The following is a 13895-nucleotide window of genomic DNA, read 5'->3' on the forward strand; positions in this document are numbered from 1 at the left end:
TTCGCTAATTTATCATGCAACTGACATGCAGTAATGTTAAATGGTGTAATAGTATATAGGCTTACGTTTTACCGGCACGGCTTACCCCCACTAATTATTTAACCGGGATGCCGTACCGGACCGTCTTAACTTTCCCCTCTGTCCACCTCCCTTGGTTACGGTTGAAAACTTGGACAACATTTTCCTGGGAAACCCAATTCCCCCAATAACCACTGGCGAAATCGCTCCACAATGATAACAAACTTTAATACACAATGAAATTAAACAGACTACCCTTTGGTAATCAGGCAACTCTAGGGTATGATGTGATGGACAGTCAACAGCTTCTCGTGAACCTGGTAATATTATGTTTGTAGTGTAGCTAGCCACTGATTGTAGTCAAAGCTACAATCAATTTGGCGCAAACTAGTGCTCTGAAATCGTATCCTGATGTCAACCTCAGATGGGAGTTAGTATGGCTAACTAAGCTAGCTAACATACATTTCGAGGAAACAAGTTATATTAAGTGGTTAGTTAGGTAGCGTTAGAAATGTTTGGTGGTCAATGAGGTGGCTAGCTAGCTAGCTAGCGTTAACAATGTTTGGTGGTCAATGAGACTGCTAACCACCTTAGCTATCAAACAATGTAACAGAAGTATAATTTTGGATTCGAAAAATACACGCTCTGCATTTCAAAAATCACAGTAACAAGTACTCCCGATGCACTGCTTAATTATTAGGTTTAAAATATATTTGAATAAAACTCTTGTTTTCCCACTGCCACTGGCTTTCATTCATCTCAAACATGAGCTTGTCCGAGAGTATCATACTCAACCATACTGCTATCCATTGGAGCACTGTGATTGGTTGCCCAAAATCCTGGGGAGGGGCTTAGCGAAGGTTAAATTGAGTCGACTATGGTGATACAGTACGTATGTAAAGGATATTATGATGATAGTGTTGTTGCTGTTAGGCCAGAAGGTGGCGATATGACATCAGATATAGACAGAGAGATAGGTCAGAGAGTAGGTCATGTCATGATCTGAATGTGGAGAAGGGAAGTGTGGTGTCATTTAGCAAGATTAATGCAGATTGAACAGCGTTGTGACAAAGTGAAATGATCAGGTTTAATTTAGTTCTGATGTGCTGGGACAGACCGACCCGCACGCACAGAGCATGAAAAAAGAAGAAGCAAAATGTGCCTTCTCAATGGATCAGTCATTTCTCAATGAGCTTTGTTCCAGCTAGAGGAACTGCTTTCATCTGATAACAGGCGCTAAGATCTATATTAAGGCATCTTAGAGGAGCACACTTCACACATACCAATGTGTTAGTGCTGAATGTGCCAGGCAGTCTGGCAGGCAGGCAGGGGGGAGGCAGACAGGAAGGAAGGCAGAACTGGAGGGAGGGAAGGCAGGGATGGAGACAGGCAGGCAGGGGGGAGGCAGACGGGGGCAGGCAGGCCTGCAGCCATATGTGGCGCCACCAGTAGAAGGGCAGGAGGGATTTATTGAAAGCCTGTGGAATCCTGTATCTCCTCTGCACCTAGCAGTAGAGCCTCATTACCAGTCCATCACATGTTTGTCTCTCCCTCTCTCTCTCTCTCTCTTCTGGAATGAAGAGGTGATTGTGAAAAATCAGAGCTGCCCCATTTTGTGTAGCTCACCCACTCTTTATTTTTTCCCCAAACAGAGGTAACGTAGGAAATCAGCAGAGCCGGAGCAAGTTTTTCTGTTTTCTTTTTTTTCTTCCTCCCTTCACTCCTCCGACAGTTGAGTACAAATCCACAAAATGTCCTGACTTGATGTGGAAGTTCGTGGTCCTTCTAGCTTCTCACAGAGAAAAGGCTGTTCACAAACAGGCGGACTGACTAATGTATTAATAAGTCTTGGACATCTTCAGAAGCCGTCGTGTCTGCCATCAGTGCCATGGCACGTGGCAAAGTTTAACATGGACACACTGCCTGTTCCATTGTCAGCATCAGGGTCCTCCTTTATGCCTCTTACCCTGACCTCAGATCAGATGCTACGGAGTGTCCCATTCTCCCTCCTCCACAACATACTCACAATAAAGTGCATGTCGTTGGGTATAACAAAGAAAGAGAGCCTTCTCATCCTCAACATTCTCCTGTACATAAGGTACTGTTATTCTAATGAGATATGTGTGTTCTGTAGAATCATTGCAATTAAGTAGAAACCTTGACCTAAGCTAGTTATTTATATTACATTGTTCCTCCCTGTTGGATATTCTTCTTAACCTCCCAGAGAGACAAGGTTGTGATGAGGAATATGTCCAGATATTCAGCTCGGTATCACAACGCCCATGAAGAAATACTGGTCTCGAGATATTGATTTTACTTTCTTCCTTGGCTCCTCTTTGTGTTTTTAACTTCTCTTTTCTCAAACCCGAAACAAAAACACAGCACCCATAGTTTAAAGAATAAAAATAATAGTCTCGATAGCAAGGGGATTTAAAAGGAGCAAGTCTCACAAACGTTGTCTCCTACGTGATGACACCGTAGGTGAGATAAAATAATCACTCTGATATCTTTGTTTGGAACATGAACATGGAAGAGCTCCTTTCAGAACACGTACGTGGCTCACTAAAAGTCATGTACTCAAAGTATGTGTTCTGCTCTGTTCGACCAAGCAATAAGTGAAAATGGAATGGTTGTAGTATTGTATCTGCTGATACAAATGAACATGCCTTCAATACAGTACGTGCTCGACTTTCAAAGTGCGATTATGATTACGATTAAGTCATTCCACCAGAACTTTTCATATGAGTCAACCCCACACAGTGATTTTTCTCAAATAAGCCACTCGAGTCTAAATATATTGGTGCAGTAGTAAACTCATTTAAACTGTAATCTTTTCAGGGTACCCGCCCCATGTTCACATTAACAAACAGCATTGTGGGTATTATCTTGGTTGAACAGAATCTCTCTCCCATAGCCAAACATGACAGATGGAGGCAGTTTGGGTGAGTGTTACATTTCATGAGCATCATCCTTCTGCATTCATTCCCTTAATGAATCCCAATTTAGTACCGCTTTGACTGGGACACCTGTGGTAATAGGACACACACACACACACACATTGAATGTTTAGGATGATGGAGCTGAGATGAGTAATGAGTAGTGTGTTCCGGAGTTCCAAATTGAGCAGCTGCTGAAAAATGAGCTCCTGTATATATTGAGATTTAAATGTTTTTTTAGAGTGAAGTACATCGAAAAAATCAAGAGAAAACTGCAAGACTCAATAGAAGACAAAACAAGGAACAAACCAAAAAGACAGGCTTTTGAAGAAGTAACTATTTTTCATAAAATTGTACAGTTATCTTAGCTAGCTGAATTGCTAGCTGAATTGTTTACTTGTTGCTAAGCAGTTGCTAGGGACTCTCCTGGAAGAAGCTAGCTAGCTTACAAAGAATAACAACAAAAATATCTAGTTAACAGAAGAAAGGAAGACAAAATAAGGACAGAAGAAAAAGGACAACAAAGTGAAACCTCTAAAGAAACAAGAGACCATAATACAAGAAACAGCACTATAGAGAGATAGAACAACAACAACGCAGCCACTGCCAGCTAGCCTACTTCAGCAGTACTGTATCATTTGAATTATTTTAGTCAATAAGATTCCTGCTACGTAAGCTTAACTTTCTGAACATTCGAGACGTGTAGTCCATTTGTCATTCCAATCTCCTTTGCATTAGCGTAGCCTCTTCTGTAGCCTGTCAACTATGTGTCTGTCTATCCCTGTTCTCTCCTCTCTGCACAGACCATACAAACGCTCCACACCGCGTGGCTGCGGCCACTCTAATCTGGTGGTCCCAGCGCGCACGACCCACGTGGAGTTCCAGGTCTCCGGTAGCCTCTGGAACTGCCGATCTGCGGCCAACAAGGCAGAGTTCATCTCAGCCTATGCCTCCCTCCAGTCCCTCGACTTCTTGGCACTGACGGAAACATGGATCACCACAGATAACACTGCTACTCCTACTGCTCTCTCTTCGTCCGCCCACGTGTTCTCGCACACCCCGAGAGCTTCTGGTCAGCGGGGTGGTGGCACCGGGATCCTCATCTCTCCCAAGTGGTCATTCTCTCTTTCTCCCCTTACCCATCTGTCTATCGCCTCCTTTGAATTCCATGCTGTCACAGTTACCAGCCCTTTCAAGCTTAACATCCTTATCATTTATCGCCCTCCAGGTTCCCTCGGAGAGTTCATCAATGAGCTTGATGCCTTGATAAGCTCCTTTCCTGAGGATGGCTCACCTCTCACAGTTCTGGGCGACTTTAACCTCCCCACGTCTACCTTTGACTCATTCCTCTCTGCCTCCTTCTTTCCACTCCTCTCCTCTTTTGACCTCACCCTCTCACCTTCCCCTCTACTCACAAGGCAGGCAATACGCTCGACCTCATCTTTACTAGATGCTGTTCTTCCACTAACCTCACTGCAACTCCCCTCCAAGTCTCCGACCACTACCTTGTATCCTTTTCCCTCTTGCTCTCATCCAACACTCCCCACACTGCCCCTACTCGGATGGTATCGCGCCGTCCCAATCTTCGCTCTCTCTCCCCCGCTACTCTCTCCTCTTCCATCCTATCATCTCTTCCCTCTGCTCAAACCTTCTCCAACCTATTTCCTGATTCTGCCTCCTCAACCCTCCTCTCCTCCCTTTCTGCATCCCTTGATTCTCTATGTCCCCTATCCTCCAGGCCGGCTCGGTCCTCCCCTCCTGCTCCGTGGCTCGACGACTCATTGCGAGCTCACAGAACAGGGCTCCGGGCAGCCGAGCGGAAATGGAGGAAAACTCGCCTCCCTGCGGACCTGGCATCCTTTCACTCCCTCCTCTCTACATTTTCCTCTTCTGTCTCTGCTGCTAAAGCCACTTTCTACCACTCTAAAGTCCAAGCATCTGCCTCTAACCCTAGGAAGCTCTTTGCCACCTTCTCCTCCCTCCTGAATCCTCCTCCCCCTCCCCCTCCTCCTCTCTGCAGATGACTTCGTCAACCATTTTGAAAAGAAGGTCGACGACATCCGATCCTCGTTTGCTAAGTCAAACGACACCGCTGGTTCTGCTCACACTGCCCTACCCTGTGCTCTGACCTCTTTCTCCCCTCTCTCTCCAGATGAAATCTCGCGTCTTGTGACGGCCGGCCGCCCAACAACCTGCCCGCTTGACCCTATTCCCTCCTCTCTTCTCCAGACCATTTCCGGAGACCTTCTCCCTTACCTCACCTCGCTCATCAACTCATCCCTGACCGCTGGCTACGTCCCTTCTGTCTTCAAGAGAGCGAGAGTTGCACCCCTTCTGAAAAAACCTACACTCGATCCCTCCGATGTCAACAACTACAGACCAGTATCCCTTCTTTCTTTTCTCTCCAAAACTCTTGAACGTGCCGTCCTTGGCCAGCTCTCCCGCTATCTCTCTCAGAATGACCTTTTTGATCCAAATCAGTCAGGTTTCAAGACTAGTCATTCAACTGAGACTGCTCTTCTCTGTATCACGGAGGCCCTCCGCACTGCTAAAGCTAACTCTCTCTCCTCTGCTCTCATCCTTCTAGACCTATCGGCTGCCTTCGATACTGTGAACCATCAGATCCTCCTCTCCACCCTCTCCGAGTTGGGCATCTCCGGCGCGGCCCACGCTTGGATTGCGTCCTACCTGACAGGTCGCTCCTACCAGGTGGCGTGGCGAGAATCTGTCTCCTCACCACGCGCTCTCACCACTGGCGTCCCCAGGGCTCTGTTCTAGGCCCTCTCCTATTCTCGCTATACACCAAGTCACTTGGCTCTGTCATAACCTCACATGGTCTCTCCTATCATTGCTATGCAGACGACACACAATTAATCTTCTCCTTTCCCCCTTCTGATGACCAGGTGGCGAATCGCATCTCTGCATGTCTGGCAGACATATCAGTGTGGATGACGGATCACCACCTCAAGCTGAACCTCGGCAAGACGGAGCTGCTCTTCCTCCCGGGAAGGACTGCCCGTTCCATGATCTCGCCATCACGGTTGACAACTCCATTGTGTCCTCCTCCCAGAGCGCTAAGAACCTTGGCGTGATCCTGGACAACACCCTGTCGTTCTCAACTAACATCAAGGCGGTGGCCCGTTCTTGTAGGCTCATGCTCTACAACATCCGCAGAGTACGACCCTGCCTCACACAGGAAGCAGCGCAGGTCCTAATCCAGGCACTTGTCATCTCCCGTCTGGATTACTGCAACTCGCTGTTGGCTGGGCTCCTGCCTGTGCCATTAAACCCCTACAACTCATCCAGAACGCCGCAGCCCGTCTGGTGTTCAACCTTCCCAAGTTCTCTCACGTCACCCCGCTCCTCCGCTCTCTCCACTGGCTTCCAGTTGAAGCTCGCATCCGCTACAAGACCATGGTGCTTGCCTACGGCGCTGTGAGGGGAACGGCACCTCAGTACCTCCAGGCTCTGATCAGGCCCTACACCCAAACAAGGGCACTGCGTTCATCCACCTCTGGCCTGCTCGCCTCCCTACCACTGAGGAAGTACAGTTCCCGCGCAGCCCAGTCAAAACTGTTCGCTGCTCTGGCCCCCCAATGGTGGAACAAACTCCCTCACGATGCCAGGACAGCGGAGTCAATCACCACCTTCCGGAGACACCTGAAACCCCACCTCTTTAAGGAATACCTAGGATAGGATAAAGTAATCCTTCTCACCCCCCCTTAAAATATTTAGATGCACTATTGTAAAGTGGCTGTTCCACTGGATGTCATAAGGTGAACGCACCAATTTGTAAGTCGCTCTGGATAAGAGCGTCTGCTAAATGACTTAAATGTAAATGTAAATGAGTAAGCAGTGTGGGAGGGTTAAAGGTCTGGTTTATCAGTTCAACAGAATAGAGCCAGGGAGGCCTGGCTGGGAGCCTGGCTGTGTGAGTTGTGCTGGCTGGCTCCAGAGAGGATCCATGGATTCATGCCTGGTAGGGGGTGCATGCTGGGCCTCAGGGCCTATAGAGGAGCATACAAGTCTGGACAGCCTACTGTGAGCTGCCCTGGGCCAAGTCCTTAGAGTCTGGAGGAGAAGGAGGCAGCAGCAGCCTGGGGGGATAGTCTGGGAACAGGGGGAGGGTTCGTTGGAAGGTAGGAGGGCTGTCGGTCTGCCTTTCTGTCTGTCTGGGTTTAGGATAAGAAGAGGACCATTGAGTGTGGAGAGCTTAGCCTCAGGCTATAGGCAGAGAGGTGGGAGATTTGGATAAAGGGAACCAGGAATGAGAGCTGGTGTTATAGAATTTAAAGTAGGTATAGGTTCAGATCCAGGGGTGCACGGCATTGAGCTGGCAGTGTTGCGGTGGAGGTGGGCGGAGGTTATTTGGTTGTCCTGGGACAGGTCTAGATACGAGAAGGGAGGGAGCCACTAGTCAAGGGAAAACAGCACCCTGACAGCTGGATTTCTGAGTAGGTCGCACAGAATGTGGATAAGCACACGTGCACACACACCCCCACCCCTATATTTACCATCTCAGCATTTACACAGTTTAACCCCTGATGATGCCGTTGCCCTTGAAGAGGACAGGTGCCATTTGGGACACAGACCAGAAGTAACACCCATTGGATCATCCTGTTCTACCTTTACGTCAGTGGGGCTTTCATCTATTCTAGGGGACCTCTACCTACGTACCTCTGTAGATCTGTGAGCGATCGCCAGTCGGAGCCTGACGCGTTAAAGAGATCAAAAAAAGGTGTTGGTTCAGATGTCTATCTTTAACAGCAAGTGCTTACCTAGGATAGGTTAGGATGAACTCTTATCTCCCGAGGGATAAAATGGCCTTAGACACACAGTGTAGACCTAGATCACAAAGATATTTTAGGGTGTAAAGAGTGACTAACTGGACAGCTTGCCAGATATCGTGAGGGTTCCTTTAAGCATTCATTGCATACACAGTAATAGCAGCAAGCAAAAAGTCCCTAGCAGAGGAACACGAGAGTGAGCCAGAGGAGTCGGTCACAGTGAAGAGTAGAGGATGTTACAGCCCAGTGACTGCTGTGCTGCTCCCAATCCCCTATCCTCTATCACCGTCTCACACATTTCACCCCCAACTGGCGACGCAGCCAAGGCATTAAGCCCAGGATTAATTTAGAGGGATATATGAAGAGGGCCTAGCAGAGGAAATTAGCTTCCAAGCTTTCTCACCTCCCCTCCTTGCTGCCTGGCTGCGCCACTGTTCTAGTATCTAACTGGGGGAAATGCCGTGCGGCTTGTAGCAGGCTGGTGTCGTGTGTCATATATTATGCTGCGTTTACACAGGCAGCCCAATTCTGATCTTTTGACCAATCACATCAGATCTTTCACATCAGATCTTTTTCAGAGTTGATCTGATTGGTCAATAGACCAATTATTTAAACAAATATCAGAATTGGGCTGCCTGTCTATGACACATATAAGGTGGTTGATAGGTGTGTGTGTGTGTGTATGATTGCGTGCACATGCATATCTGGGTACTCACTCATAGGGATCACTTGTGTCGGGGCCCTGGAGCTCTGGAGGGATGGGGATGCGTTTGTAGTACATCTCCCAGTCGAAGGCTCCCCTCATGGCATCCCCAGCCTGGGCTTCATATCCAAAGTGGTTATGGTCGATCACGTCAATCATAGGGCACACGATGGTCTTGGGGTTCTGGGCAATCTGGTCTTTATGGGGGATGGAAGAACAGAGAGAAAGAGTGTGAGCATGTATCAATCACCATACCCTGCTGTTTGTAGTTCTCTTTCTTTCTTTCCTTATTTTTCTTTCTTCCTTTCCTTCTTCCTTTCTTTCTTTTCTATCTCTTGTTTTTCTCTCTCCATTTCTCTGACGTACACATAGGGAGTGGAACCAGGGCAATTGCTTTTGTTCCCTTGGACCTCTCTCCCTCCGTCCCTCCCTCTGTCCCCTTCTACCGCTTCCTCCCTCCTCTCCCCTTATGTGGAGGTCTCTGGGCAGCTCTGCTCCTCCTACAGCGAGTCACTGGACGATTAGAAACAATTACAGCGTTTCAAAGTAGGTTGGCTCCGTGGAGGCCTGGGAGCCAACCTCGACGTGTGTGACTGAGCCGAGCAATGATAAGCCGCCCCAGATCTGTCACACCCCGCCCACCCTACCCACCTCTCTCTTCTGTGGGCCGTGTGTGCTGGACCATGGAGAGAAGGGGAGCAGAGCCCAACACCACAGCACTGAGACTAATGGGGAGTGACTGTACAGTATTGTACATTGACACACCTTACCATCAATACGGTAGCCTGGTCCCAGATCTGTTTGTGGTCATATGGCTGTTGCCATGACATGGGGCTCAGTACTGGTAGCCTGGTCCCAGATCTGTTTATGGCCAACTGCTATAAACTCATTGTCATGCAGCATGGCGAAGAGTAACACACCTTGAAATGGTGGCAGGTTTCTCACACAGTTAAGATGTAATTTAATTGGCATATGGAAGGCTGTACAAGCAGTAACTACCCAGCTATAAGCCCCCCCCCTTGGCCCTGCCAATATAAACATACAGAAACTATTGACTTGAATCAGTTGGTGTTTATGTGCAGGTCTCTGTAATATTCATCTAGTGTGCTTACTGTGACACCATCCTTTGTTTTATTCCCTCACATTTCCAGCGCTGCTGTTAAGTAGTCAAAATGTGAATACCCATGACACCATCTTACTGGGCCTGCATGGATACATTTCAAACAAAGGAAAGAGAGAACGAGAGAGAGAGAGCTCCCAATTGTAATGAAATAGAAATGAACAAAAAATGCAAATAACAAGAGGCAAATGGGAAGGGAACTCTCAAGAGCTCATTAAACGACAAGGGACTGCATTTCAAATGTAGCAGTCAGGTGAAAAAGGGAAAGAGGTAATCCACCCAGTTGCCATGCCCACACTTCCTTATCCTATAGGTTTGTTACACATAGCGAAAGAGCGGTTATTTCAAAAGTTGTTCCGTTCGTTATGTGGGTTATGCATTATGTCCTTTGATCAAGGTAAGATCCAGGGTTTGTAGGAGATCCAAGGAGAGAGGAAGCATTAGATTCAGAGAGCAGTGATAAAACCTGGCCTGTTAATTAGAATGGTGTGGTGTTGGAGTCTTAGATCTACAGAGAGAGAGAGAGAGAGAGCGGTAGACGGAGAGGTTGAAATAAGAGAGAAAGAAAGAGACAAAAAGCAAATCCCTGTATTCCACTGATCTGATATCAGAGCCCGGCAGGATGATTGCATGTGTCACCGTGCCTGTGGTTGGCCTGGGGTTCACTGCGGTATCTCCTCCACTCTATTCATACATGCGAGCCCCACAGCACAGCATGGCCTCCCTCCTCTGCTTCACGTCCCACATTACATCAGCCTCCCAAATGGCACCCTATTCCCTTTATAGTGCACTACTTTTGACTAGAGCCCATAGGAAAGTAGTGCACCATAAAGTGAATAAGGTGCCATTTGGGACGCATACCTCAACAGCCCCGCTCTGTTCTGCTCTCTGACAGGCAGGCGGCTCCATTCCAACCAATTAAAGAACCCCATACTGCGAGTCCTCTTTCTCAGTTTGCCAGAAGACAATGGAGCCATGTCGTGGAATGGTGGTGGTGGTGTGGCTATTATCTACTATTATTATTATTATCATAGGGACCTGGGCGTACATATCAATCATACCTTTCATGGGAATCCCAGTCCCTGTGTGATTGAGTACAGTAATGGCTGTAATCACTTCACATCCATTTATTTGAACTGTGCTGGGAGATGTGCTGGGAGAAGGCTATTATCAGGTTCCCTAGTCTCCCTAATGTTGCAGTAACATGCTGTGCTGGTATGTGAAGAACAGCACACCTGTTCACAGGCTACCACGTGATGCGACAGCCCAGGAGGCAGTTTTCCTCTGCTTAGGGTTGCACCCCTGGAGCGGCGCGTCGGGAACGTGCATTGAACATGGATTCAGGCTGCACCCCTGGAGCGGCGCGTCGGGAACGTGCATTGAACATGGATTCAGGCTGCACCCCTGGAGCGGCGCGTCGGGAACGTGCATTGAACATGGATTCAGGCTGCACCCCTGGAGCGGCGCGTCGGGAACGTGCATTGAACATGGATTCAGGCTGCGCCCCTGGAGCGGCGCGTCGGGAACGTGCATTGAACATGGATTCAGGCTGCGCCCCTGGAGCGGCGCGTCGGGAACGTGCATTGAACATGGATTCAGGCTGCGCCCCTGGAGCGGCGCGTCGGGAACGTGCATTGAACATGGATTCAGGCTGCGCCCCTGGAGCGGCGTGTCGGGAACGTGCATTGAACATGGATTCAGGCTGCGCCCCTGGAGCGGCGCGTCGGGAACGTGCATTGAACATGGATTCAGGCTGCACCCCTGGAGCGCGCGAACATGGATTCAGGGAACGTGCATTGAACATGGATTCAGGCTGCACCCCTGGAGCGGCGTGTCGGGAACGTGCATTGAACATGGATTCAGGCTGCACCCCTGGAGCGGCGCGTCGGGAACGTGCATTGAACATGGATTCAGGCTGCACCCCTGGAGCGGCGCGTCGGGAACGTGCATTGAACATGGATTGAGGCTGCACCCCTGGAGCGGCGCGTCGGGAACGTGCATTGAACATGGATTCAGGCTGCACCCCTGGAGCGGCGCGTCGGGAACGTGCATTGAACATGGATTCAGGCTGCGCCACTCTTTTATCAAACAAACTACAGAAACAGAGAGATATTTCCTTTGTGAAACTGACAGATATAGAAGTGTGAGATAAGCCAGTTTTCTTATGGAGATTTTAACCTTCCTACTCTCTCACACGTTCTCTAGCTCGACCCGTCCCCATTTCTTTCGCTCTCCTGACCCAAACTCCTCCCCGGCGCCACTCTCTTCTTACAGAGAAAAAAATAGACTAAAAGATGCACCTTCTCCGTCCCACGTTGCCCGACGTCTTCTCCCCCCACTTTCCTTTCCTGCTCACTCCTCTCCTGGCCCAAATCTCTCCCGATCTAAGCTTTTTTTTGTTTTGTTATCACTACCTGCAGCTACGCTCTGCGACTCCGTTCCAGTCGACTGACCGAGCAGGGGGGACTACATTTTGCTTGACTGGTCCACATACACTCACTCACACACACACACACTCACCAAGCAGGGGGGGCAGCCAGTTGACGTTGGCCTCACAGTGAGAGTCTAAGAAGGTGAGGACTTCTCCCTTGGCCACCGAGGCCCCCAGCAGACGGGTACGGATCAGACCCTCCCTCTTTTTGGTCCGAACGATGCGCACCTTTGGGAACCGGGCCATGTACTCCTCCAGACGGCCCTTCAGGTGCTCTGGGAAGGATAGGAAGAGCGAGAAAAGGTTAGAAATGTGCCGCATGGGACTGAAATCCACCCCCTATACAGTACATTCCTCAAAGATCATCTATTCAAAGAGGGAGAGAAGGGAGAGTGTTATAAAATGATATCCACCCCTATACAGTACATTCCTCAAATATCATCTATTCACCTTTCTGCCACAGAGAAAGAGAGAAGGGAGAGTGTTATAAAAGATATCCATCCCTATACATTATTTAGTACATGGGTTATGATCACCTCTGTCACACATAGAGAGAGCGAGAGGAGGAGAGAGATTTATAATTATATATATTTTATTTATATTTTTTATTGAACCTTTTTATTGAACTATTCAAGTCAGTTAAGAACAAATTCTCATTTGACGGCCTACCCCCGGCCAAACCCAGACGACGCTGGGCCAACTGTGTCGCCCAATCACAGCCGGATGTGATACAACCTGGATTCGAATCAAGGGCAGTAGTGAAGCCTCTTGCACTGAGATGCAGTGCCTTAGACCGCTATAAGAGGATAATGGCATTCCACTAATGTATCCCTATTACGTATACCATGTAGCCATATGCCCATGCCTTATACAGTAGGAGTTAAGAGGGATGAGAAAGGAGAGAGGGGGAGAGTTGAGGCGAGAAGAGGAGGAGGAAGAGGTGATGATGTTAGCTCCCGGCTGCTCATCAGCTCAAGCTATCTCCAGGCCACTGATGGGGCTGATTATTCTGGATGTGCCTGAGCAGGGTGGGTCACCAATCAGCTAGTCGTGCCAGAGAGACACTTATGTCATCATTACTAGAGACGAGAGGGGATGACACTCCAGGTAGATTACACAGACCAAGGAGGTGTCAGATGGTACATTATGAAATACAGAGGGAGAGAGAGGGAGAGAGAGGGAGAGAGAGGGAGAGAGAGAGAGAGAGGGAGAGAGAGAGGAGTGAGAGAGTGACAGAGAGAGGGAGAGAGAGAGGAGAGAGAGAGAGTGACAGAGGGAGAGGAGTGACAGAGAGAGGGAGAGGAGTGAGAGAGAGAGAGAGGGAGAGGAGTGACAGAGGGAGTGAGAGAGAGAGAGTGACAGAGAGAGAGAGGGAGAGGAGAGAGAGAGAGAGAGGGAGAGGAGTGACAGAGAGAGAGGAGTAACAGAGAGAGAAAAGGGCATATAGAAAAGTAAAAGAAAGAAAGAGATGGAAAGAACGAAAGAGGGAGAGCGGGGTAAGAGAGAAAGATGGAAAGAACAAAAGAGGGAGAGAGGGGTAAGAGGGTAAAACAGAAAAGTAAGAGAGAAAGATGGAAAGAACAAAAGAGGGAGAGAGGGGTAAGAGGGAAAAACAGAAAAGTAAGAGAGAGAAAGATGGAAAGAACAAAAGAGGGAGAGCGGGGTAAGAGGGAAAAACAGAAAAGTAAGAGAGAGAAAGATGGAAAGAACAAAAGAGGGAGAGAGGGGTAAGAGGGAAAAACAGAAAAGTAAGAGAGAGAAAGATGGAAAGAACAAAAGAGGGAGAGAGGGGTAAGAGGGTAAAACAGAAAAGTAAGAGAGAGAAAGATGGAAAGAACAAAAGAGGGAGAGAGGGGTAAGAGGGAAAAACAGAAAAGTAAGAGAGAAAGATGGAAAGAAC

General features: G+C 48.5%; 1 protein-coding gene across 1 annotated transcript in view; it reads right to left on the reverse strand.

The window, feature by feature from the left end:
* Window positions 1–13895, reverse strand: part of LOC115137568 (polypeptide N-acetylgalactosaminyltransferase-like 6) — a 258010-nt gene that overhangs the window by 39803 nt on the left and 204312 nt on the right. The window contains exons 5-6 of the mRNA XM_065024897.1: window positions 12085–12270; window positions 8458–8641 (exon numbers count right to left, since the gene is read on the reverse strand). Coding sequence (XP_064880969.1) covers window positions 8458–8641; window positions 12085–12270 — 370 coding nt within the window. The remainder of the gene's footprint in view (window positions 1–8457; window positions 8642–12084; window positions 12271–13895) is intronic.

The sequence above is a fragment of the Oncorhynchus nerka genome, linkage group LG11, assembly GCF_034236695.1.
Source record: "Oncorhynchus nerka isolate Pitt River linkage group LG11, Oner_Uvic_2.0, whole genome shotgun sequence".
Lineage (NCBI taxonomy): Eukaryota > Metazoa > Chordata > Actinopteri > Salmoniformes > Salmonidae > Oncorhynchus > Oncorhynchus nerka.